General features: G+C 45.3%; 1 protein-coding gene across 4 annotated transcripts in view; it reads left to right on the top strand.

Moving 5' to 3' along the window:
- The window catches only part of Shld1 (shieldin complex subunit 1), a 67,037-nt gene extending 41,155 nt beyond the window's left edge, over positions 1 to 25,882 (top strand). For all 4 annotated transcript variants that reach the window (XM_038332067.1, XM_038332069.1, XM_038332070.1 and 1 more), the window contains exon 3: positions 25,062 to 25,882. In XM_038332067.1, coding sequence (XP_038187995.1) covers positions 25,062 to 25,504 — 443 coding nt within the window. In that variant the 3' untranslated portion in view covers positions 25,505 to 25,882. The remainder of the gene's footprint in view (positions 1 to 25,061) is intronic.
- The last annotated feature ends 560 nt before the right edge of the window (positions 25,883 to 26,442 follow it).

Below are 26,442 nucleotides of genomic sequence, written 5' to 3'. Positions count from 1 at the left end.
GTGGACACTGAATGCTGCCAACTCCGTTTTCCTTCCTACATACACAGGGTTTCACTGAGATCGGGACTCAAGCGTTTGGATTCTTCAAAAGCCAATACAGTGTAATACAGAACGCTAGCTTCCTAGCCACTTCTTACATTCTTGAGATTACCATGGCTAGGGTCCGTAACATAAAAGACAGAGGACTGGCAAGATAGCTTAGTCACCCTTTCTGTCAATCCTGAGGACCTGGGTTCAACCTCTGGAACCCATGTGGAAGGAGAGGATTCTCGCAAGCTATACTCTTTGTACACATGTGGGGCATGACTCGTGCACACACATACATGACATGCGTCTTCCTTAATAAATAAGCATATGTAAAAAAACAAAACACTTATAATTTAGTTGTTTGTTTTTACTCTTTTGGCTCTTTGAGGCCCTTTGCTCTTGGGGGGCTGGCCACCCATCCCCCAAATAAATCACACACAGAGGCATATTCTTTCTTATAAAAATGCCTGGCCTTATCTTGACTTGTTTCTAGCCAGCTTTTCTTTGTTGTTGTTGTTGGTGGTGGTGGTTGGTTGGTTGTTGTTTTTTTTTTGGTTTTTCGAGACAGGGTTTCCCTGTAGTTTCTAGAGCCTGTTCTAGAACTAGCTCTTGTAGCCCAGGCTGGCCTCGAACTCACAGAGATCCGCCTGCCTCTGCCTCCTGAGTGCTGGGATTAAAGGCGTGCGCCACCACCACCCGGCTAGCCAGCTTTTCTTAAATTATTCATCTACCTTTTGACTCTGGGCTTTTTCCTTTTCTTCTGTAATCTTACTTTTATTCTTACTCCGCGGCTGGCTGTGTGGCTGGGTAGCTGGGTGGCTGGGTGGCTGGGTGGCTGGGTGGCTGGGTGGCTGTGTGGCTGGGTGACTGGCCCCTAGGGTCCTCTCTCCTTGTTCTCTTTTGTTCCTTCTCCTCCCGAGTTCTCCTTCTGTTTACTCTTCCCTGCGTGCCAGCCCCACCTATCCTTTCTCCTGCCTCGCTATTGGCCACTAAATTCCTACTTGAGGGCCGGTTTGCAGTCCTGGGGTTGTGACTGCGCTGGTTACCAAGGCAGTAGGGGCTTCAGTTTCCCAGAGCACAGACCTCTCACTTGAGGAACCGCTTCCTGCAGGAAGGAGGTGGAAGGGGGTTTTCTACAGCAGAGGAGCAGCTCTGCCTCTGAGTCTTTCCTTTTTAAAGGCAGTCTAAGTGTGTATATATCGGTTCGTGTACATGAGTGTGTGTGTGCATACACATGTGCACACACACTTGGAGGTCAGAGGAGATTATCAGTGGTTTTCCCGCTGTCCAACTTCTTGCTTTGAAACAGGGTCTCTCGGTGAACCTGAGGCTCATTGATGCCTCCCAGTGCTCAGGTCACAGGCATGTGAAGCCACGCTCAACTGTCTTTTTGTTTTGTTTTCTACGTGGTACTGGGGATTCAAACGTAGGTTCTTCCTTATGCTTGCCTGGGAAGAGCCTGCCACCTTCTCAGGCGCAGTTATTGTTCGTTTGTTAGCACTTTGGAACTTTCATCAGAAAACTGGGAAAGGGACCATCTGTCTAGTGATACAGGCACACATCCCAAGGTCACTGGCTTGGTTCCATTTGCCTAATATTTTTTAAATAAATATTTATTTTTATTTTATGCTTACTGGTGTTTTGTCTGTGTGTAAGTCTTTATGAGGCTGTCGGGTCCCCTGGAACTGGAGTCACAGACAGTTGTAGCTGCCATGTGGGTGCTGGGAATTGAACCCGGGTCCTCTGGAAGAGCAGTCAGTGCTGTTAACCACTGAGCAATCTCTCCAGCCCCTAATTTGCCTAATATTTTGAGTGAAATAGCTTTCTTTCCTTAAAAAGTTTATGAAAAACATCTACAGAGTGTGATAGGATGGATGATGGTAATTAAAACAATAAAAGCAAAAAACCCCACAGATCAAAGCTGGAGTGATAAATGCCTGTAATCCCAGCAGGAAGGTCAGGAGTTCAGGGCCAGCCTGGACTGTATGAGACTGTGCCTCAATAAAACCAAGAAAAACAGATCCCTAGAGTCCAGTTAACCAGCACTTGTCTTCATCACTCCAGCCCAAGTTCTAACCCTGTGGGTAGACCAGCTCACTGTGTTCCACAGTCTGCCTTGGTCTGTTTGGGTGGCTAGAGTAAACTAATTAGCTTGTAAATAAAAGAAGTCTGTTGCTTACAGTTCTGGACGATGACAAGTCTGAGGCTAAAGGGCCAGCAGATTCGGTATATGATGAGGACCTGGTCTCTGGCTCAGAGCTGTGTTCTTAAGCAGTGGAAAAGGCTGTCTGAGCTCTCCTTTATAAGTCACTAGTATGTCACAACTAATAAAAGGCTCCTCTGCTATGCCTCAGTCACTCTCCAAAGGCCCCACTTCCAGCACCATCACCTGGGATGGGATTTCATCATATGAACCCGAGGAGACACACACCTGCAGGCTCAAGCATCCTGCTATTTATTCTCAGACTTAGAAACCTGAAATCACCCTTTTTGTGTGTGAGAGAGAAAATGCAGGTGGAGGAGGTGGGCTCAGAAGCCAAAGCACTAGCTAGGGACTAAGCTGGGACCCGACATTTGCCTCCCACCCCACTACCATCTTTCCAGGTCGATGGTTTTGATGTGTCTATGTATTGGGAGCTGTGAACCTCCAGATCCTGAATTTCTTGTAAACAACGTGTTATGCTTGCAGCTGTTCTGAGCATGAGACCCTCAGGAGTTCCTGATGGCAAGGGAGTGGTTGCTGGTGGGTTTGGCTGGGGCATGGCTATCAGTTAAGGATCCCTATATAAGCTGCTACTAGATACAATAAAGGGGGCATTCTTGGGGTATTCCTGTTTCAAGGATGACTCGTGTCTCTCTCTGTCTGTGAGTCTTTGTGTGTTTCAATCTTCAGCCCCTTTCCCGGTTTATGAACCATATGGTAGCGCATAGAGCACAGACGGGCATGGTACGCTACATTGCTGGTTATTTGGGATTGTCCTTTAGCATTAGAAACCAGGGTGGTCCACCCATTCAGTCTTCCTCACTCTCTAAAACACTGTAGCTAGGCCAGGGTCCCTGTTTCCAGAAAGGACAGCCTGAGGAAAACAGACAGAATAACCTGCTGAGTGTGTGCACTGAGTGCACTGGGGCCTGGCGAGGACCAGCCAGCTTGTTGGTGAGCTGAGAATGACTGCTGGATGACCACTCAGAGGATGGGCCTTGGCCATGGTGCTCTCAAGTAGCGCCAGAGGCCCCAGGTAGAGGAAACAGGGAATGGCAGCATAGGAAACATGCCTGGCAGTATGCAGTTCCTGGGGCTCTCAGCAGGGTGGCTGGTGGAGAAAGGGCACAAATGGTTCTTAGAGCCAATTCAGGGCAGAGGCTCTGACTGCAGAGGCTGCTTTCCTCCCCTACCCCCCACCCCGCACCCTTCCCTCCACCTGCTGGTCCTGGTTCTCAGGGCTCTGGCTGCAGAGGCTGCTTCCCATCTTTGCTCACCTGTTCCGTTTCAGGACTGTTTCCTTCCCTCTGCCTGTGACCTGCCTGACCCTGGTCTTAGTGCTGCTCTCTCTTATTGTACTCTGGTCTCTGGTTAAGTCTCCAGAAATGGGACCCTGAAGCTTCCTATCTGTCTGGTCAGGTGGTGGGAGGATCTTTCTACAAGCTCTGTCCATGTGAGAGCTCCCTGTTAGCTTTTTCATACCCCCCAGTTACAGACTCAGCCATTGCAGGAGTCCTCCAGTAGGAAATGTGGAGCTGTGGTGACTGGGAGTGCAGTGAGAAATGAGGAACATGGAGAAGCCGAGACAACTAAGGAGACGGAGAACCACAAACAGAAACAAAACACCAAAACCAGAATGGCCAGAGAATCAAGCAGGTTGGAGCAAGGAGGTAGAAGGTTCTGGGCTGTGAGCATGGGCTGAGAAAGTGCCATTTTATCCCAGTTGCTTAACAGAGGAAAATTGTCCTGAGAGGCTAGCACAGGATTGGGGCAGTTTAGTTAGCTATAAACACAGCGGATAAACTGGGCACATACGCCTTTAACCCCAGGACTTGGGAGGCGGAGGCAGGTGGATCTATGTGGGTTCCAGGCCAGCCTGGTCTACACAGTGATTTCCAGGTTAGCTGGGGCTATATAGTGAGACCCTGTCTAAAATCACAGCAAACAATTACAGAATAGAAATAAGAATGTACAAGTAATCAGTTTTATATAAACACTAAACACTGCTTTAATGAAATTGATGTGGCCATTCTTAGAGAATGGGAAAGGGACGCCGTCCCCTCTACCCGAGAAGGGGATGAACAGGTGATGTCCAGAACTGCGGTGTTGGCCTTGACAACATTGATAGACACAAAGATCTGACAAACTGAAGCAGTAAGTTGAAGTAGTGACTAAGGATGCGGAGGGATGGGAAGCCATTGCTTTTCAGTGTAAGACCCAGTCTTTTCTTTCCAAATTACAAGCAACTACTATGTCAATAAAGCTAAAAATTAGTCATTAATTAAAATAAGCCTTTTGATGGCCCTTCTTATGGACACGTGTCCCTGGAGCAGTCGGATGCATGTTTGGTTACTAGGAAGTTTCTCCAGCATGTGGAAATGAATGTGTAGATCAGGCTCATTGCTAAGCCAAGTCTGTGTCTGCTTACTTTGGGAGTAATTAACTCAGGTTTGCCTCACTGGAAGTCATGCTAAAGACGTTTGCCATTTCCCTCTGCGCCACGGAGACAGATTGGACTGTGGTTCATAGTTGTTGGTGCTGTAGCTTTATTAAAATTGAGTAAGGCTGTCATATGAAATTGGGTTTTTTGATTACTTTAGACTTGGTGACGTATCTTTTCCATGTGTATAATCTTCAGCAAACATTTACCTTCCCCAACTGGCAGACTTATTATAACTTCTCGTGTCTAATCAAACATTTTCTCTTTCCTCTGCCTTCGTAGGGATCTCTGTTCACAGCTGTCTTTCAGAATAGTTGACATGTCCCCTGTGTGCGGAGCCTTTGCCATTCCATTCTCTACCCTTCGGAAACTCGCCCTTCTCATTCCTCCCGCTTGTATTAGTCGCGTTCCTGTTGCAGTGAGACAAACACTGACCAGAAACAATGTATAAAAGGGCTTGCTTTGGCTTATGCTTCCAGAGGAACACCATGACTGTCGTGGCAGGGAAGTGTGTCATGGCAATGGGAGTAAGAAATTGGGAGCTCACATCTTCAGTGGCCAGGAGGAAGCAGCGGGGGACCAAAGCTTTTAATCTCAAAGCCAGCGACATACTTCCTCTAGCAAGGCTGCACCACCTAAACCTCCCAAACAGTGTCACCAACTGGGGACCAAGCGTTCAAATGTCTGAGACTATGGGAAACATTTCTCTTTCAAACCAACACACAACCTTAGTCTCTAGTCAGGAATGTTTGATTAAACACGGTTTGATGTTTTAGTCTGATACTTTTGTCCATAAAGTCAGGGTGGTATGGACAGATAAATGCCAATAGACGGATGTCGAGGACTGGCCTCAACAAAAATCATCTCTTACCGGGGTAGAGGCATGAAAATTTTAGAAATATAAGTAAAGAATTAATGAAGGTGCATAAAAATAGTAAGACAGAAACCAAAGAATAATACCGGGAGGGTAGGGAGGGTATTCCAGTGATAACTGAAATCCTAAAATCACCCGTGTTTATTTTTCCACAGCTTTTATACCCAATGTAAATGGGGGTGGGGGAGGGGAGGAAGGTAACAAAAGACTTTTTAACTCTCACAGTCAATTGCTTTACCTTTCTGAGACATCAAACATTAGCATTCTGTTGTCTAGGTAACGAAGCTGCTCTAGGTCATGTATGCTAAAGGCCACCCCTCCCCAGGTGACGTCATAGAAGAAGGAACAGAAGTAGGTTTGCATATCCAAAAAGCACCTCCTGAGTTGGGACATACAACTATGCTTGTCAGCCTCCAACCTCTCTGACCATCAGACAAGGTGGAAATTAGGCTCACATTTTGGGCCTCCACAGAAGGACAGAGACAGAGATGGAGAGAGCAGGCTGAGAACACTCAAGAGCAGACAGTAGGGCTGTGTGAGAAGCAGCTCCAGGTAACAGAGCTGCCCAGCAAGCCTTTGCCTCTCAAGGTTCCGCCATCTGTAAACTCTACATGTGGCTATCTTTCCAAACAGAACCAAAATAATGATATTTCTTTATATCCAGCAGAGTTCACCAAACTAATTGGCAAATGTATACTCAGTAAGGTGCCCTGTTAGAAAGGCCTGGAATAAGAGGGCGGGCTGTAGCTTGGTAAAACACCTACCTAGCATTTCAAAGCCCAGAGTTCAATCATTAGCACTGCCTTCCTGCCCTGCACACCGCACCCCCCCCCAAAAAAAAAGAAAAAAAAAACTTCTGTGGTAATTTTGATTTGTACTGAGCGTAGTCTTGGTGTGGTATTAATCCTCGAGTGTTTTAGCACTTCCACCCACTCTTCTATCTGCTTTCCCCAAGACATTTGAGAACACTTTTAGACCAAACCAAATATGGTCAAGAAAATTAATATTTTGAAGTTTGGAGATCAAGAACTGCAAGACTGAGTTCCTAGAGGTAATACCGGTATTGCGAACAGTGAAGACAGTTGCAGTCTAAGCAGAATTCTGTGCATCATGCTGGAGAGCAACCTGTGCACTTACCTACACACTACAGTATTGCTCTCTTACCTGCTCCTTACCATCTCTTCAGTAAGTGTACACCTAGCTGTATGACTTGCAAATGCCTTCAAACAAGTGCGTGTGTGCTTGTTTGTGGTGTTGGGAGTTTAACTCACCCAAGACCTTATATATGCATGCAGGTGGTCCACCACTGAGCCACTCTCTTATTTGGGTTTCTATTGCTGTGAAGAGACACCATGACCACAGCAAATCTTATAAAGGAAAACATTTAATTTGGGCTGACTTACAGTTCAGAGGTTTAGTGTTGGCGGAGGCTGCTTGTTTGTTCCTGGCTGCTTAGACCTGAAATAACCACACAGAAACTATATTATTTGCAGTTTGGCCAATAGCTTAAGTGTATTTCTAGCTAGCTATTATATCCTAAACTAATCTATCTCTATTAATCTGTGCATCACTACGAGGTCATGGCCTACTGGCAAAGTTGTGGTAGACTCTGGCGGAGGCATCTATCTCCTGTGGCAACTACATGGCTTCTTCTTGACTCTGCCTATTCTATATATCTTTTCTGTTAAGCCATTGGCTGAAAGCAGCTTCTTTATTAACCAATGGTATTCACAGCATACAGAGGGGAATCCCACACCACCTCCCCTTTTCTGTCTAAATAAAAAGGAAGGTTTTAAGATCAACATAGTAAAATTACATATAACAAAACAGGTATCAAGCAAGAATTATTGTTACAATATTTATATCTACTTTATCTTTTATTATAACTAAGGAAAACTATAATTATAACTATCTATTCTATAACTCCATCAAAGACTCCAGAAGGCTATAATATTGCCTAAGTTAACAGGAAGTACCTTGTAAGCAACTTCTAAAACTCTAGAATTGACAAAGACATCTCACTGTCTGGACAGTTACCCAGTGTTTTTCTGTAATGTTGGAGTACCCATCTTCAGCCTACAGGCCCATAATATCTAGCAGTCTTTTCCATGAAGCAGAAATTTTCAAAGACAGTTTTGCCTATATTGGCATTTTGTCAGTAATTTTCTTCTGTGTCCTGCAGAATGTCTGGCAGACTCTTTCATGAAGCAGGAACCCCGAAGGATTGTCTCACCTTTTGGCAAGTTCAGCAGTTATCTCTCTGTGGATCCTGCATATCCAATTAAGCAGTCCAGACAAGAACAATTTCTTGCCCAAATGCCTAACAAACTCCATAAGAAGCCTCTTTGATGCCCATCATCCTCTTGAAATAGATTGGTGCTGCCAGGAGCAGATGTGTCTCATTGTAATGAAAAGTTCTAAGTTTTTAAAACATTTTAAATGCCATTTTCTATAGGTCTTTGAAAGGTTTGAAGATTATCTAACTGAAATATATCTTTATATATTTAGAAAACCTAACTAACATGACCACAAGCTTGACTATTATAGATTGAAAGACCCCCAGTGTGGGGAGACTCTCACTCAAGTCTCGGGATAACACGACCCCCCCCCTTCCCAGTAACTCATGAGAGACCATCCTTGCTGCAATCACACGAGGTTTATTTGACAGGTACCAGTGCACTGGGGCCGAGACTCATAACCCACGCAGGGGAGGAGTTCGACCCCTAGTGACTGGGAGAAGGGGTTTTTAAAGGAAGAAACCACAGCCCAGTAATCTGAAAGGGGTGGGGGTGGGGCGTCACAGAAAATTCCGAAAATACCAGTGATGATCATGAGGGGGCAACTCCCTGTTTCTCAAGATTATACTCAAGATTACAATCTAACTTTATCTTCAGCTAGTTCCTGAAACTGAACTGGCTAATCCTAGATTTCTGATTCTTCTCTCCCTGCTTAGATTTTTTGGCTCTATTTTTTCCTGTTGGGGGGTCTGGATTTATCCAGGTCTTTCAAGATGATTATTTATTAACCTATATTTCTTAATTATACATTACATTTTTAAATGAGCTGCACAAACAGAATACCTTAATCAAGAGCAAAAATAGACATATAACAAGATTGAACTTAAATTTGTATCAATAAACCAAGATCCATACCAATGCAAATCTCTATAGCATATCCCCCTTTAAATGTAAACAAATATTTATAAATAATATTTGGAGAATTTGGGTATAGTTCTCTCCAAACTGCTTCCTGCCTTTTGTTGGGCAAAATATTTTTGAGGGTGTTCACAAGGACCTTTCAGGGGCCTTGGTCTATCAAGCCACATTAGCCTGGAATGATTCCACAGGTTCTCATCCTCTGTGGAAACAAAAGAAGAACCTCTTTTCCAAAACAACAAATCCTTAGACCCAAATTCTGAAGACATGGAACCTTTAAAATATCTATGCTGGTTTAGTTTAGCAGTCTGCATAATGAAATGTCTCTCTGTACTCTTTTACAGTCAAAAATTCAAAGAAAACACAATAATATACATAATCCAGACTCTCTATGTATATTCCATCTTTATGTGGCTTATTTTTCTTACTCTATTACTTTTTTACAAGTTTAATATTTATTTTATTATCTTTACTACTTTAATCTATGGCTGTCTATACTCTTTTGTATCATAACTGTCTATATTCTTTTTCTCTCTCTTTCTCAAGCCCACATACATTTATGCAACACTGTGACCCATTTAGAGGTCTTTTTAATCTGGATTTGTCTTTATTGTGTGCATATCTGTAATTATTTTTTGACCAGGACCCTTTTATTTTTAAATGCTAAGCAGGCATGGCTAGGACCAACTAACTCCACAGTCCTGCCTGCTTGCTCTGCCCAGTCCAACATGACAGAGGCATGTTCACTGCCTCTGAGACTGCTGGGTGGGAGCTGTCCTCACCACCTCAACTCTGAGAAACAGTCATACTTTTTATCTGAGTAAAAGCTAAATCCGCCATGCAGCACACTGCGTGGCCTGGAAATGTCTCTTTGTATGGCTGCGGGAGTCCGCCATGCTCCTCTTTCTGTTTACTCCTAGCAGACCTGATTCTGCCGCCTGCCCAGGCTGGAAGCACTGAGCTGTGGGCTCCAAGTGGGCACAAAAGCATCCAGACCCAAAGTGGGTGGCGGACATCAGCCCTAAACATTTCAGACCATGTTGGCATGGTGCGCCAATCTGTTGGCGGAGGCTGCCTGTTCGTTCTCGGCTGCTTAGACCCGAAATAATCACATAGAAACTATATTATTTGCAATACTGTTTGGCCAATAGCATAAGCATATTTCTAGCTAGCTCTGAAGACTTTAAGGGCCATCATCTAAACTATTAAGTATGCCTGATTAAAAGCTGGTTTTAGTTACTTGCTTCCGGTATAACCTTGAAGACTTATACAGAAGGCTAATGCTTGTCTCTGTAAATGAAAGACGTTTGTACTTAGCTTGACTACAAGCACAATTCGGAGGACATTAAAGAACTGATCAGTTATAAGATGACTGACCTAGCCAGGCAGTGGTGACACGCGCCTTTGATTCCAGTACTCAGGAGACGGAGGCAAGTGGATCTCTGTGAGTTCAAGGCCAGCTTGGTCTACAGAGCAAGTTCCAGAACAGCTAGAGCTACACAGAGAGACTCTGTTTTTTTACTTTTTTATTTTTATTTTTGGTTTTTCGAGACAGGGTTTCTCTGTAGCTTTGGAGCCTGTCCTAGAACTAGCTCTTGTAGATCAGGCTGGCCTCGAACTCACAGAGATCCACTCACCTCTGCCTCCCAAGTGCTGGGATTAAAGGCATGTGCCACCACTGCCTGGCCCACATAACTTTCTTATGTCACCAAAATCTGGCCCTTACACAGCACAAGTTTTGGACTAAAAAAAAAAAAAATTTAATACAATTTAATTAGCCTGCCTCTGCCTCCTGAGCGCTGGAATTAAAGGTGTGCCCACCACCACCCGGTGAGACTGTGTTTTGAAAACAAAACAACAACAACAAAAAAACCCATTAACATTCACGTCTTAGTTATCTTTAACAGTTTACCAACAAATTAGTAGCTTTTATAAGATTTTCTAGTTTTATTTCTGTTTTGACCCTAAAATTTTGAATTGAAGATTTAATTGACTGTCCTTTATCATCAAAATAAAACTTTAAACCATAAGTGCAGTCCACAGAGAGACCGGGAGCTTTCTGATTCTTTCATGGTGTACTTTTACAGTTTCTTGTATGACTCAGTTTATGTAAATAGCTGAATCTTAACAAAGTTAGCAAAGAACTAAGTGGTTAGACATACATCTATGAGTCAGTTTCATTAACCTGAGTAGACCTTAGCTAAGGAGACAGTCTGTAACAGTGGCTCTCAACCTGTGGGTCACCTATCAGATATTTACATTACATCAGAAGACTCCACCAGGGATGTCAGTCCCTGCTAATAACTGTCAGGTTGGCATCAAAACCTGGCCAGAGGCGAGCAGTCCTAAGCCAGGAGGTGAAATTGGCTCATTTGAGGCCTGTCCCGTTCCTGCCAGAAAGGCCTTGTCTGATGCATAAAAGAAGGAAAAGGAAAGAGGATGGGGAGAGGGAAGGAGGAACAGTTTTTTTTGTTTGTTTGTTTGTTTTTCTTTTTCTTGTTTCTTTCTTTTTTTTCTTTCTAAAGTAAATCTGTTAAACTCAAGAATCTCTATTTCCTGCTCTTCTCTGTTCTCCTAGTGGCACAGAGACACCTGTGAATGGCCAGGAATCCATCTGGCTAGATGAGTTTCTGCTTCTGTTTTAAACAGTGTGGAGGTGCATGCCTGCAACACAGGGCCCCAGAGATGCAGCTCTAAGACATCAGATCCTGGCTCTCTGTGGGTCAGTGTGGGTACTTCAAGCATATTTTGTGCCCCCAGAAATACAAAGTAGCCAAGCCTGAGTCCTCTTACTTTCTAATCATGAGATAAGCCTGTCCCTCTTCCTGGAGGAGACCTGAGCTGACTTCTCCAAGAGAGCTCCTTTCATCCCCTCTTCCACTTGGTTCTGCTTCTGCTAGCACTTTCTGCCTTGACCTTTTTTATATAGGTTTTTTGGGCCGAGTTCTCTGGGTCCTAAATTGGTGCATTCTGTTAGCTCAGAGATATATCTGGCCACAGCCCTCTACTTATAGTGAAAACTAGAATTGGCAAAATTACTAGAATTGCTGCATATATCAAACCAGTGACATTTGCAGACGCTGCATTTGAGGACATTCAAGGACAAACATTTTAGTTTCATCCATGACACTATTCTGAGATAAAGCTGACGTCCAGAAGATCTGTTGTTCACACTGACATTTCCAAGGACAATAATAATTTTTCCTGCGGAGAAGCCATTCATTGCCCTAGATAGATTTACTAAATATTTCCATAATTACATAACTATTTATATAAATATTTCCTTTGCTTCCTTAAAACTTTTTTTAAAAAAATTTCTGTGCTTCCCTCAGTAACTCAGCCTTTTTCAAAAGAGCGAAGAATTACTAAGCAAAGTAAACGAAGCTTCACTTATGCGCCTGGACTGCAGAGTGGCGATCGCTGAAAGCTTTCACTAGCATCTCTGATCTCCATAGCCTCTCCAGGGCTGGCCCCAAGCTTTTCTGTTTGCTCAGGTCTTATAGCGAAGAACACTACAGAGGTAAAGAGTTGCCTGCATCTCCCTACTGCAAAGTATTCTGTTTTCATTTTTTAATCCTTGCATATCAATGCGTGTGGGTGCAGCTTTAATACCGTATTCATCAAGCATATATTGTTTTTAAGTCCTGTTTCTCATAAACCTTGTTCATGGTTTGATCCTCTTCTATTATTTTTACTCTCAGGACAAAAATCGTCATACAAAAATCCATCCTAATCCAAAATATCTTGGAGACTTGCTGCTGCCTCCTTAGACTAAAAAGGAGATATGATGATAAGCATAGGGCTCAGGAGGACTGAAAAATTTTATGGATGTTGCTTTAATTGGTTTATTCCACGTGGTCATCTTAAGATGGTGGTAAAATCACAAGGCAAGTTCTCTCTTTAAACTTAGTAAAAAATGGCTGCCAGCCACATGGCTGCTTCCATCCTGATGAGGTCACCGACCAAGATGGTGGCAAGCCACATGTCTGCTATTTACTGCAAGGTGAGCCCATCAGGTACACACACCCTCAGAAAGGCTTAGAAAAGCAGCAGGCTCCAGCATGCCAATGAGAGGGACAAAGACAGAGCAGACACCTGGGGGGAGATGGGGAGAGAAGTAGTTAGCCTTGGATAGAGACAGGGTGAACTCCCGGAGGGAGCTGAGAGACAGACAGAGTGAGCTATGGGGGAGGCAGCCAGGAGCAGCTGAGAGGCCCAGAAGGGTGTAAAGAAGTTGCCCGCTATGACTTTTGTAGCAGCAGCAGGTTCTGGGAGCCAACAGAGCAGGCAACTCTGTGGTGGCACAGGAAAGAGCAACAGCAAGGTCCCCGTCTGCCTGGAGCAACAGCAAGGTCCCCGGCTGCCTGCAACTGGGAAGGATTAATGGGAGCACAAAGCAGGGCAGATACAGCGACAACAAATCCAGGACACAAATCAGTGACCACCAAGACGAACCAGATCCTGAGGACGCCTGGTGTTGTCCTGGCCACAGCCAGACTCTGGAATTCTCACACTGCATCTTTTTTTTACATGAATCACCCTGATTTTCACCCCAGACAGAACAGAAACCTGAAGCAGGCTTATCTTTAACCTGAATTCTAGGCTTGTCTTACCTCTGGAGGTCCTGAAGAGGGCAAATTGGTGAGGGGTATCCAATTCCTGGAGCTGAGGAATGACATCATGGTGGCCTCTGCTAGGACTGGCAACCCTTAACCTTGCCTAAGAGTAGTCCACCTCCAGGAGCTGGAGTCTTATCAGGAAATTCAGTAGGACACTCAGTGTTCTAGATACATGAACAACTCTCAGTGTTCTCCATACATGAAGAGAACTCTCAGTGTTCTAGATACATGAAGAACTCTCAGTGTTCTCGATACATGAAGAGAACTCTGTGTTCTAGATACATGAAGAGAACTCTCAGTGTTCTAGATACATGAAGAACTCTGTGTTCTCGATACATGAAGAGAACTCTCAGTGTTCTAGATACATGAAGAGAAAGACTCCTAGGAAGCCTGAATGAGTCAAAGCGAGTCTTCATTTGCCAATGGTGGGGCTATTCCCAGCAGAGCAGTGGGAAGCAGCCTTGACCTCCAGTTTGTTTGAGTTTTTAAAAGGCAAAACTGTGTCTGTGACAGATGTACAGAAAGGCCACTCTGGACATCTGCAGCAAGCAATCCTTGCCTACAGAAGCAGAACGGAAGCAGGTAAGCAGTCAGGCCGTTCTCATAACCTTGAAGTCAGGGACACACTGTATAGGAATTCAGGGCTGCTCTAAGTGACCAGGGACCAGTTTGTCCAAGGTAGTTTGGGCATCCCCTCCCATTACATGCTGGGATGTTAACTGGCTCGACCTTGTGCAGATGACTCCACCTGCTGTGAACGCCTGCGTGTAGTACTCCTGCTGTGCCCGAATTCACAGTTCTGCTCCGGTCCTCCCTATTTTCTGATTTCTACAGTCTTTCTACCCCTCTTCTTCCATGGCCCTTGAGCCTTGTGGGGAGCTGGATAAATTCCTGAGTTCTGTGTCTTGCTTTTATCATCTGATGACGCTCTAACCCACTCTACCTGTTCCCTTCTAGCATGACTTCTTGTTTCAAAGAATGTGCCAACTTTTGACTTCCAGAATCCCTATGGCTAGTGTTCCCAGTGTAAACTAAGATCTGCCAGCTGGACATCATCCCACAAACCTCTGGGTTCTGGCCTAGGATACGTGGGAAGAGAACTGGTATATGAAACCTTGGTTTGGAATGGGTGTAAGAGCAGAGGTTTCATGGTTTTCAGTCAGTGCTGTGATCGAGCACATCCCAAGTCAGCAGACAGCTTCCTCTCTGGGAGGCTTTCAGGTTGTTGTAGCAACTGGGATAGTTTGGAGCCAACATCTGTAGCAGAAGCTTCTGAATTCTTTAGGTTCCCAGCAGTGAAGCAGCAGCCCCTTGACCGTCCAGTTGTGCTGAACTGTCAAGGAGTCATTTCTCGAGGTCAGTCTGTGGTCTTTCTGCTGCTCTCCCAGTAATGTCCTCAGCTGTCCCAGCCATCTTGTGTCTATTTCCTTAAAGTAGCTACAGTGATATATGTTTGCAAACCAACATCCAGAACAGTCAACTTTCTCGTAGGATTTTTTGTGAGATTTGTATTAGTCACCTTTGCATCCTTATACCTGAGCAACTAAGTTAAAAGAGAGAAGATCTGTTTGGGCCATGCCCCTGGAGATTCCAGTGCAAGATGAGGTGGCCCTGGTGCTTTGGGACTCTGGCAGGGGTGGTGAAAATACTTAGTGAGAAAACCATTTACAGCTTGAGCCAGGAAGTAGAGAAGCTGTGAGAGGCCTAAGTTCTTTTTTTTAATTGCTTTTTACTGAGCTCTACATTTTTCTCTGCTCCCCTCCCTGCCTCTTCCCTCCCCTTCAACGCTCTCCCAAGGTCCCCATGCTCCCAATTTACTCAGGAGATTTTGTCTTTTTTTACTTCCCATGTAGATTAGATCTCTGTAAGTCTCTCTTAGGGTCTTCATTGTTGTCTATGTTCTCTGGGAAAGGCCACACATCCCACGGTTCTAGGAGGGAACATCATTGTTACCAATCTAGAGTCTCTTATGATTAAAATGGTAATGGCTCTTATACTCAGAGGACAGCACCCTAGGATATATGTAGGAAGGCTAGTTTATATTCCCAACACATGGTGTCATATAACCATAAGCACGAGGATTATCCTTTGCTGTGTAGTCAAGGTCATTCTTGGCTATATGCCACACTTGGGTATGTAGCTTAGTGACACTGTGTGCTTATTAGCACATGGAAGTCTCTGTGTTCATTAGAGAGGCCTGAGTTCTAAATGTCCTTCAAGGGTATGTCCCCAGTGACTGCCCCCCCCCCCCGTACCCTCCCTCTTCAAGTCTCATCATCTTCCTGTCACCCACTCTGGAAGACCAAGACTGTAAAGCACAGGCAAGACTTCATAAGGTGAGGCAAGTAATGCTTAAATTATCTGGCATGAATTCTCACCGGCTTAGTTCCCGGGGCCTTTTCTGAAGCCTTAGCCGATGGTGCTCCTGCAGCAAAGACACTCATTTGTCGGTTCATCCACTCATCTAGTCACTTAGCCCTTAAGGAAGTTAACATTTCTAAATATGGGTTTCAGTTCAGACGTGCTCTGGTTGCTGTAGCTGAACATAAGCACAATTGATGACTCTTGAATATACTTAATTTCTGTAGTGTGCCAGAGACAGCTCTAGCTCTGTTTATCTATCTCTATCTCTGTTTATATCTATATCTGTATCTTCCCAGCCCCTCTAAATACACTCAGTATTCATTGCTCTGTGTGTGTGTGTGTGTGTGTGTGTGTAGATATTTCAAGTTGAGATACGATTTACCTAACAGTAAAGTACAGAAATGTTAAGCATTTCAGTTTAATATTTGTATAGACCCATGTATCGATGACCCTGAGCAAGATACAGAAAAATGGAACTATTAATAAAACACGGATTGCATGCCTAGTCTGGGTGCTCTTCTTAGGAGCTAAGGTTTCACTTGAAGTTTTACCATTTCGGGTTTTTGTTGTTGTGATCCGGAATGGTCAGTATAATTGAATCATTTTTTCTTCTTTATTGTCCTCTTTAAGTTTTGTTATTGTTTTGGGGTTTTTTGTTTTGCTTTTAGGTTGTGTTTTTATATGTGAAATACAATTTAAGTAGGACCTTATGTTATAGGGTGCTCACCAGAGATGACCACTCAGACATAATTTATAGCCAACTGAACATCGTTATTTCAGCTGGGACTACACCCAAGTGTTTGGGGACCTGGGTGTAGCCTCAAGTATCCAGAACAGTTTTTTTTTTTTTTTAGGCAGAAACCATGTTCTGGCTGTGGGGGCTTCACAGAAGGAAGCAAGCATTTTTTTTAAGATTTATTTATTTATTTATTGTGTATACAGTATTCTGGCTGCATGCATGCCTGCAGACCAGAAGAGAACACCAGATCTCATTAGAGATGGTTGTAAGCCACTATATGGTTGCTGGGAATTGAACTCAGGACCTTTAGAAAAGCAGGCAGTGCTCTTAACCACTGAGCCATCTCTAGCCCCTGAAACAAGCAGTTTTAACAGAAACTAAGTTAGCTAGGACATCCTGACCTTTGTTCCTAGAATAGAGTTGGGTGATTTTCCATGGGAGTCTCCATGACATGTTCTTTGTTCTTTTTGTTTCTTTTTCTTGTTTACCTAGTCATTATTAACATTATTCATTTATTTTGTGTGTGCAAGCAAACATTCACACACATGTGCCACGATGCACATGTAGAGGTCAGAGGACAACTTTAGAAAAGAGTTGATTCTCTCCTTCCAGTCAAGCAGGAGGACCTGAGGTCAGAGTCACAGCATCCATGTCTAGGAACAGTGGTGCCTATCACCCCTGCCCATTTGAGGAGGAGAACAGAGACAGGCAGATCCCTCCATATCGTCATCCCACAAGCCTGGCAAAAGCAATAGTTCCATATTCAGTGCGTAACTCTGCCTCATAAAATAAGGTATAGAGTGATCAAGTAAGACACTTGACATCAACACACACACACACACACACACACACACACTGTCATTTAGTCAGTCTTAGCTTGCACTTACTCCTCTGCTGCCTACAATGCTTTCTTCTTAGGTTGCATTATGTAAGTTTTAATTCTGTTTGGGGCTTTTCCCAGCTCCTATGGTACAGAAGGGAAAGCTAGAAGTTTTCTCAGATTTGCAGGTGAGTGGCGGAGGAGGGGCCCAAGGCGTCTCTATTTCCCACTCTCATTGGACTTGTTTAAATTTAACTTCCCCACACAGTTCTGACTCAGCAGTCCTGTGACCGCTAGAGCGTTTTTTGCCTCCTGGGGGAGGCAGAGGGGGCAGGGGCCACAGGGAGAACAGAGCGTGCCCGATGCCTGCTGCCCCGGTTACTCTCTTGTTGCTGCGATAGTCTGCGCCAACAAAAGCGCCTCGGAAGGAAGGTGGGTTTCTGGGATACAGCCCCTCATGACAAGGACTGCTCCCATTGTGCCCGTGATTAGCATTGTGCCATGCTGGCATTCAGGTAGCATCCTCCTTAAGTGGTCCAGGACCTGGCCAGGAAATGCTGCAACCTAATCAACATAATCCCTCCCCCATCTGGAGAGATGACTTCACTTACTGCTCTTGGAGAGGACTCAGGTTCAGATCCCATCACCCACACATGGTTCATAATCGTCTCTAACTCCCATATCAGGGACTCTGATGCCTTCCTCTGACCTCCATAGACACCAGGCACACCTGTAGTGCATATCTATAAATGCAGGCAGAACACTCATGCACATAAAAATTCATCTTTAATATTTTTTAAAAGATAACCTCCCACAGTGTGTCCAGGGGATTGCCTTCTTGGCCCTGTCAAGTTGACAGTATTAACTATAGTGAGATTTTATTTATGTTTTATAAATAAAGCTTGCCTGAAGACCAGAAGGTAAAACTAGACTAGATGCCAGGCAGTGGTGGTACACACTTTTAATCCCAGGACTTGGGAAACAGAGGCAGCTGGATCTCTGTGAGTTCAAGGCCACCCTGGGCTACACAAGTTCAATCTTGTGTAACAGATCTGCAGAAACAGATCCAGGTGGTGGTGGCTCACACTTTTAATTCCAGCACTAAAGAGGAATATAAGCCGGAATGAGACAGGAACTAGTTCTTTTTCAGTCTGAGGATTTCTTAGAGGTAAGAACTCTCTAATGACTTGACTACTTTGCTTTTCTGATGTTTGGGTTGAACCCCAATATCTATCTCTGGGTTTTATTATTTGTGCTACAATTAACCATCACAGCTACCAAGATGGAGGCTGTTGGCCTCTCTGCTGAACCCACCTTTTCCTATTTTATTTATTTATTTATTTATTTAATTTGTTCATTCAGGGCATGTGCATGTTTGTGTGTGTTCATCTGTCTGCTGCTCTTTGAGGCCAGAAGAAGGCATCAGGTCCTCTGGAGCTGGAGCACAGACTGCTGTGATCTGCTCAACATGGGTACAAGGAACGGAATTCAGCTCCTCTGCAAAAACTGCAGGCGCTTTTATCCACTGAGCCTCTCTCCAGGCCGCTCTCTTTCTAACGAGTGTATCTTCCTGGCTGGCTCTAATTAAACTCCTAACTGCCTGGACTGTTACTCTACCCCATATGAATTCTTGGGAACACAAAACCAGAAATTGCTGCTGGGGTTGAAACAGAGGAGACTTCTCCATGGTCCTCCTGGGGTCTCGTGGGGGAAGTGACTCGCGGACAGCTGGAGGGCTCTGCCAGCCTGGGCTTCTGTGTGACTCTCCCCCACACGAAGGCACCTGCTGTTTCCACCCACACTGGGATCACGATTGCTTTGCTGTGGGTGCTCTTGAGACCCGTCAGTCGCCGTAGTCCTCCTGCGGGAGCCGGGGGATGTTCCCATGACTCATCCCTTCATGGCATGGGCAACAGCTACAGGGCTGCCTTTCCTGACCATAGCATCTATCTGCCGAGGAGACATACACGGGCTTCTGCAACTTACCTGCTAAAATCCCAGATGTTAAGTGACAACCCCCCTGATTTTCAGTTGTAGCAACTCTGCTGTGGGTTCTCCTCTTGTTACTATGGCAATAATCACAAAGTATCTTTTATTCCTGGAGCACTTGATATGTCCTAGACTTTATGTTAATGGTTCACTCAGTGCTTACAGCAGTCCTGTTGTCTAGGTGATAGCCGTTACCGCATAGATGGAAACATGAGATTCAGAGACATCAGGTAACTTGCCCAAGGTCACAAGGCCCGTCTCCTAAATCAGCAAGCATCTCTTCTGTCAGGACAGAGACATTCCAGTTCCAGACCTTTGACCATGAGCGTTTACAAGGCCAGAGCTGAAATCCACCTTGCAAGGCAACCATTTAGAAATCTGTCCGTATTGTTGCCTGGTGCTGCTCAGAACTGGTTTGGGGATTCTTTTGTGAGGGCTGCTTTTTAAATTGTTCATGAAACAAAGGAATCTGTCCATTTTTGTGGCCAAGCTTGCTTTTGCCCTTGACCACTTCCTGATGCCCTACAGTGTTTACCAGATTTAAGCACTGATGCCTTGCAACACTTTCTAAAAGGGTGATGCCATCCTCTGGGGTCGAGATGTGTCACTAGTGGGGACACTCAGAAGACTCTAGGACTGAAGACAATTTTTGGCATTTCTGAGCAGGGTCAGAATTTTACAAAACAAAGCATTGGTCCCTGGGTACTGACTTTGAGGGGGACAGAGCTCTATGTGCTTTGTAGCATATTTGTTTACAGTTAAATCTGTCCCTGTAGATTTGAACCAAGATGGAAAGACAGGGAAATTATGGAGACATGGGAAAGAGAAAGAGCCGCTTACCCCAGTCTGGCTGAGCCTCTGACTAACTGGGAAGCATGGATTCCAGCACAATTAACACGGGCTGTGAAGGCTGCTGGCACAGCGATAATATGCCATTCGCAGATGAGTGTTTTATGTTCAGACAGCCATGACCCAGGCTGATGGTCTGCGTGTAGATGATGACAGACAGGGCCTTATTCCTCTCCCCAGACATCACCTGAGAATCTCAAACTGGACTGAACTTTGCCTCAGAGGTGTCCAACCTTCCTGTACCCTGGGCAGTGTATCAACTGTAATCTTTGGTTGGCAATCATCCTGTGACCCCATTTAAGTTTCTTAGCAACTGTTTAAAGACAGTAACTTAGCCGGGCGGTGGTGGCGCACGCCTTTAATCCCAGCACTCGGGAGGCAGAGGCAGGCGGATCTCTGTGAGTTCGAGACCAGCCTGGTCTACAAGAGCTAGCTCCAGGACAGGCTCTAAAGCTGCAGAGAAACCCTGTCTCGAAAAAAAAAAAAAAAAAAAAAAAAAAATTAAAGACAGTAACTTTAAACCCTACAAATCCTATATATGACAATTGTAAAAATAATTTTTAAACAAAGGTGATCTGAGACTGTCCAAGTGAAGACCCCACCCTACACTTGGCTGCATCTCGCTATCTAGAACTCTTCTCTGAGAAGCCATACCCCTTGATTTGGGTCTGTCTTGCTTTCTTCTAAGTGCCTCTCTCTTGATCCTGTGCTAAAGCTTATGTAAACCTTTATTAAACTCAACTCTTCTGGCTTTCACAGTCACTTGTACTCATGTGCACACACACATATACACACACACATTTATTCACACATATGTGCATGTGAATAAAAATAAATCTTTTTTAAATACTTGTTTTGTAATTAAGATTAAAACTTCAAGCATCATCTTAATTAGCAGTTCGCATTTATCCTGATTCTGCTGAAGAGAAGTCATATCAGAGCAGCTGTGCTGGAGCTGGGGGATAGCTGTTGGTAGAATGCTTGCCTAGCATTAGAGAAGTCCTGGATTCAATCCTCAGGATGCATAAACTGGCCATGGTGGTGCATGCTGAGGCAACATGGGAACATGCCTCACAAAACAAAAAAGTCTAGGATCCAGTCACTTGCTTTTCTTCCTGCTCACAAGTGGTCCTTACTGCCCAAGCCAGGGTTTGAGCTATTCACCGAAATGAAAGTTTGAAGATGTGTTTTTTATTTTGTGTGTATGTTGTTCTGCCTGCATGTGTGTATATCATGTGCCTGCAGTGCTGGCAGAGGCCAGAAGAGGGCGTCAAATCCTCTAGAGCTAAGTTATGGATGGTTGGGAGCTGTTGTGTGGGTGCTGGAAGCTAAACTAGGGGCCTCTAGAAGAGCAGCCTGTGCTCTTAACTGCTAAGCCATCGCTCCAGCCCCTGAAAGGAAAGTTTAAAAGCTATGTGGGAAAACTTTTTTTTTTTTTTTTTTTGGACAGGGTTTCGGTATACCACTACCTTCTGCTAAGGTTGCATTTTTCAGGGATTCCTTTCCAGGATAACTATATTTTGAAAAACAAACAAACAGAACACATTTCTCACAGGAACAAACATGCATATGAGTGTGTGTGTGTGTGTGTGTGTGTGTGTGTGTGTGTGTGTGAATATGCATACACATATGTACATACATGTGGAGTTGAGAGGATAGGGATCAGAATCAGGTCATTAGGTTTATACAGCAAGCGCCTGCAGCCACTGAGCCGTCTCTCCAGTCCTAGGACATTTTAGTTTCTTAGGATTAATACTCAATTTCCCCAGATAGTTTATAATTCAGAACACGGTGGGATTCAGTTGCTTTCGCCCCGATGTGAGGCACGTGGATTTTTCCAGCTTTCACTGTCCTCCTCAGCAGTGACCTGTCACAGGGCTCTGTCCTTTGAGCATCTGCTTGTCATTAAGATGAAGGGTGGCAGCATTTGCCATTTCCCTCTGGATGATTCTTCCAGTTTTGGCTGTCAGATATAAACAAGCACCCACAGGGACAGCCTAGCTTCAAAAGCGCAGACCCAGAGGCAGCCATTCCCCTTATGAAATGTTAATTTGGACTCAGTATCTTGATACCCACACACTTGCTTTGTGATTTCAATATCTGATCTCCACACACCCTCTTTGTGATTCTCTCTTTGAAAGGAACTGTTGCAAATCCTAGAACGTATAAACTGTGGGTGGCAGGGTTGCTAGGCATGAAGGCAGCTCAAGCTTATCCATGTTTTTTGATTCATTTTATTAATATGGTAGAATATAAGTTCCTTAAAATTCCAGTGCAGGTGTTGTTATAGGGGGGAAGGGAGAACAAACCGGAAAGAGGACTCAATATGCTGAGAGAGTGACTACGGGCCAGCCCTTCCAGCAGTTTCCCGAAGCAGGGGAGCAGAAGAGCTGCCCACTGTAAAAAGGGGAAGGAGGGACAAGTGGGATTCAGTGAGACAGGCTCAAACCCAACAAGAACCATCTGAGGGCGCCATCCGCGCACACTGTCTTAACTAGGGTCTCTGTTGCTATGATGAAACACCACAACCTAAAAGCCAGTTGGGGTAGGGGAGGGTTTGTTCAGCTCACACTTCCACAGCACTGTTCCTCACCAAAGGAAGTCAGAACAGGAACTCCAACCGGGCAGGAACCTGGAGGCAGAGCTGATGCGGAGCCCATGGGGGAGTGATCTTCTGCCTCCACCTCTAAGTGCTGGGATCACGTGGGTGTACTATCAGACTATAGTAGTGGAGGATAGAACCCAGGGCTTTACATACTAGGCAAGCACTCTTCCAGCTAAGCTACATCCCTAGCCCTTGTGAATTATTTGCAAGTAAAGTCTAACCTGATGGCCATCACTCCTAGTTACCCTACGACCTGAGACATTCTACATGCTAAAATCAAGCTGTCGTTATCAGGAAGTTGGCAGCCACACCTTAACATCCGTCTAACCCACAGCCCTCATTCACAAAGCTCCAGTTGTTCAGTAATGTGCTTTATGTCCCAAAGATCCAGTTGAAAACTTCCTGATGCTGTTAGTTGGCTTGTCTCCTGGAGGTATCAGTCTTTTCTTGGTTTGCATGAACTTGGCACTTACGAAGAATACAAGCTGGAAAGTCGTCCCCCTGTGTTCCTCCAACACTTGGACTAGAGAGGCGATGCCTCCCTCCATTTCTAGCCAACCAAGAGCTTCTGCCCAGGGATGAGGTTGATGGCAGGAACTCAGGGAGGATGGCTGGCCAAAGTCCTGGCCCTAGCAGAGCCAAGGGACATTTCCTTAGCTTTCTATTTTTGTCTTTCTTCCTCCCTTCCTTCCCTGTGATTGAGGAACACAGGATATAAAGAGTTATTTGTGCATAATATTTCCTTAAATTCACTAATAGGAAAGAGAACTTGTAACCAAGCCTGACAACCTGAGTTTGATCCCTGGGTCCCACGTGGTAGAAGGAGAAGACTAACTTGTGTGGGCTGTCCTCTGACCTCCACATGTATGCCCACGAGCACACACATACCAAGGATTACTATATAAGCATTTATAAAAGAACAAATGAATGGTGAAATATACCTTTAAATAAATGCAGAGACAGCATCTGGTATTGGGATTAATAGCTGGAATTGTCAGAGCAGTGTGCCTTGCTCTGTTCAGGATGCTGTGAGGTGCATAATTAAGTGAGGTAGACAGTGGTATTGGAGGCGAGGAGTCCATGGTCTTCAGCAGTCCCCACTGCCTTGTCCACAGAGGCTGCTGCCAATTTCATCAGAGAAGGAAATGCTAAATTTCAGGTGGAAGGTAATAATGATGGGATTTTTTTTCAGACTCCATGAATCTATATACAGGACCCCCAGGCTAAGAGCTCCTGATCCAAGCTGGAAAGATGGCTCCGTGGTTAAGAGCGCTGGCTGGTTTTCCAGAGGACTCAGGTTCAGGTTTTTTTTTTTTTTTTTTTGGTTTTTTCGAGACAGGGTTTCTCTGTGGCTTTGGAGCCTGTCCTGGAACTAGCTCTTGTAGACCAGGCTGTTCTCGAACTCACAGAGATCCGCCTGCCTCTGCCTCCCGAGTGCTGGGATTAAAGGCGTGCGCCACCACCACCCGGCTTCAGGTTCAGTTTTTAGCATCCACATGGCAGCTCATAACCATCTGTAACTCCGTGTCTTAGTTAGGGTTTCCATTTCTGTGAAGAGACACCATGTTTTGTAAAGGAAAACATTTAACTGGGACTGTCTTACAAGTTCAGAGGGTTTAGTCCATTATTGCCATGCTGGGAAGCATTGCAGCATGCAGGCAGACATGGTGCCAGAGAGGAGGCTGAGAGTTCTATATCTGGATCAGCTGGCAGCAGCAAGAAAGAGAGAGAGACTGGGTCTGGCTTGAGCGGCTAAAACCTCAAAGTCCACCCCCAGTGACATGCTTCCTCCAATAAGGCCACACCCACTCCACCAAAGCCACACCTCCTAATAATGCCACTCCCTGTGAGCCTATGGGGGCCATTTTCATTCCAGGTCCTGGGGACCTGACACCCTCCTCTGGCCTCATTAGGGACTGCATGCTGGTGGTGCACAGACAAACATGCAGGCAAAACTCCCATACACATAAAAGAAAAAAGGAAAACAAGGCACTCCTGACCCACATGTGCTATAACCTGAGGACAATGGGAATGCTTCTAAGATCAGGTAATTCTGCCTGTCGTTAGTGTCTCGGGAGTAGTAAGTGTGCTGAGCTGAAGAGAGACATTTGTGCTGTTGGTTGCTTTCTGGTCTTAAAAAAATTGCCATTATTGTGTGTGTGCATGCTGCTGTAGGAAGTCCATGCCACCATGTGCATGTGGAGGTAAGAGCATGACTTGAAGGAGTCCATTCTCTCCCTCCATGTTACTTTGGTTCTGGGGATCCACCTCAGATCATTAAGTTTGTGTAGCAGAGACCTTTACCCACTGAGCCATGTCACCAGCCCAGTTTCTGAGTGCTGACTGCCTGAGTACTGGAATGTGCTGTGTCTTGCAGATAGCAGTTCTCTAAACACTGAACAAAAGGACTCCTGGGACTCCGAGAACTTCTGGCTTGATCCTTCCGCGAAAGGCCAGCTGGAGACCAGTGAAGAGGAGGATGGACTTCGGAAATCACTGGACAGATTCTATGAAGCATTTGCCCATCCACTTCCGGGCTCCGGGGACCGGCTCTCTGCCCAGGTGTGTCAGTGTCTGTCTCAGGCAGTCTCTGAACTTGAGGGCCAGGAGAGCCAGAAGTACACTCTCCGCAGTTTCCAGATGGCGCGAGTTATCTTCAGTCGGGATGGCTGCTCCATCTTACAGCGGCATTCCAGGCAAACCCGCTTCTACCCTCTGGAACAAGGAGGTAACTCTTTGGAGAGCGAAGAGCCCACCCCAGGACTGTCAAGAGAGATCGTTCATTTCCTCTTGGAGCAGAGCATAATGAAAGACTCATAGCTGGGGCTGGTGTGAAAGTGGGCAGTGCTGGAGGGGAAGGAAGTGCTGTATCTTGGCCCTCAGAATTCCTGAGGGGTCTCCTGGTAGCTTCCTGTTTCCAGCCGTTAGCTGCAAGCTTTGCAGGTAGAGGCTGGCACCAGCGATCTGGTGATGGAGCTAGTTAGTCTCAAGTGTGCCACCCCACCACTCACATTGGCGAAGGCTGCTACAAACTCAGCTAGGGTTCCTTGCCTGAGTCTGTGTTCCAGAGTGTTCTGCTGGGGTCCAGACCAGGGCTGGGACTTTGGCAGGAAATCACTTCCTTGCTTGGTTCATCCCTCCTCCCACTCACCTCCTGGTGTCTCTGGGGCCTTTTCTTAATAAACCTTTATATCCGCATCCTTGAGTCTACTCCTGGGAGAACCAGCTTCTGGGAGATGAGTGTTTTGAGGATATACATTTCTGTGCTGAATCAGGGTAGCAACTATACAGAGTTGTCAATGGGGACCAATCGATTGGCCTGAAGCAATGGAAAGATTTAAAAAACTCTTCCAGATACCACATCACATCCTAATCCTCCCCAAAGCCAGAATTCCCTATTCTATATTGACAGTGGGGGAGGAACATTTGGACCATCTACAAAGCTAAAATTCACACACAAAGAGGCTTCTTCAGGTCCACTGATTGCAAGGTGAGGAGACAGCACTGGACCGTCCACTCAGGATGTGGGAACACAGGTCGAATGTGTAAGGGTGGCACTGGGTGACCCTGCCAATTTGTGCTTAAAGGGAGTAAGGAATCCTTTGCCCGCCAGCTTTTCCCTCTCCTTGTTACTTTTGCCCTCTGTCCATTGCCAGCATCCCATCTTCCTCTGAAGGGTTGCCCCTCATTCCTGCCCTGTTCTTGCCACCAGCACCCTGAGCTCCAGGCATATGCTTGCCCTGAGCAGGGCTTTGCTG

The sequence above is a fragment of the Arvicola amphibius genome, chromosome 5, assembly GCF_903992535.2.
Source record: "Arvicola amphibius chromosome 5, mArvAmp1.2, whole genome shotgun sequence".
NCBI classification, from domain to species: domain Eukaryota; kingdom Metazoa; phylum Chordata; class Mammalia; order Rodentia; family Cricetidae; genus Arvicola; species Arvicola amphibius.
This window is presented reverse-complemented; position numbering and strand designations above follow the sequence as displayed.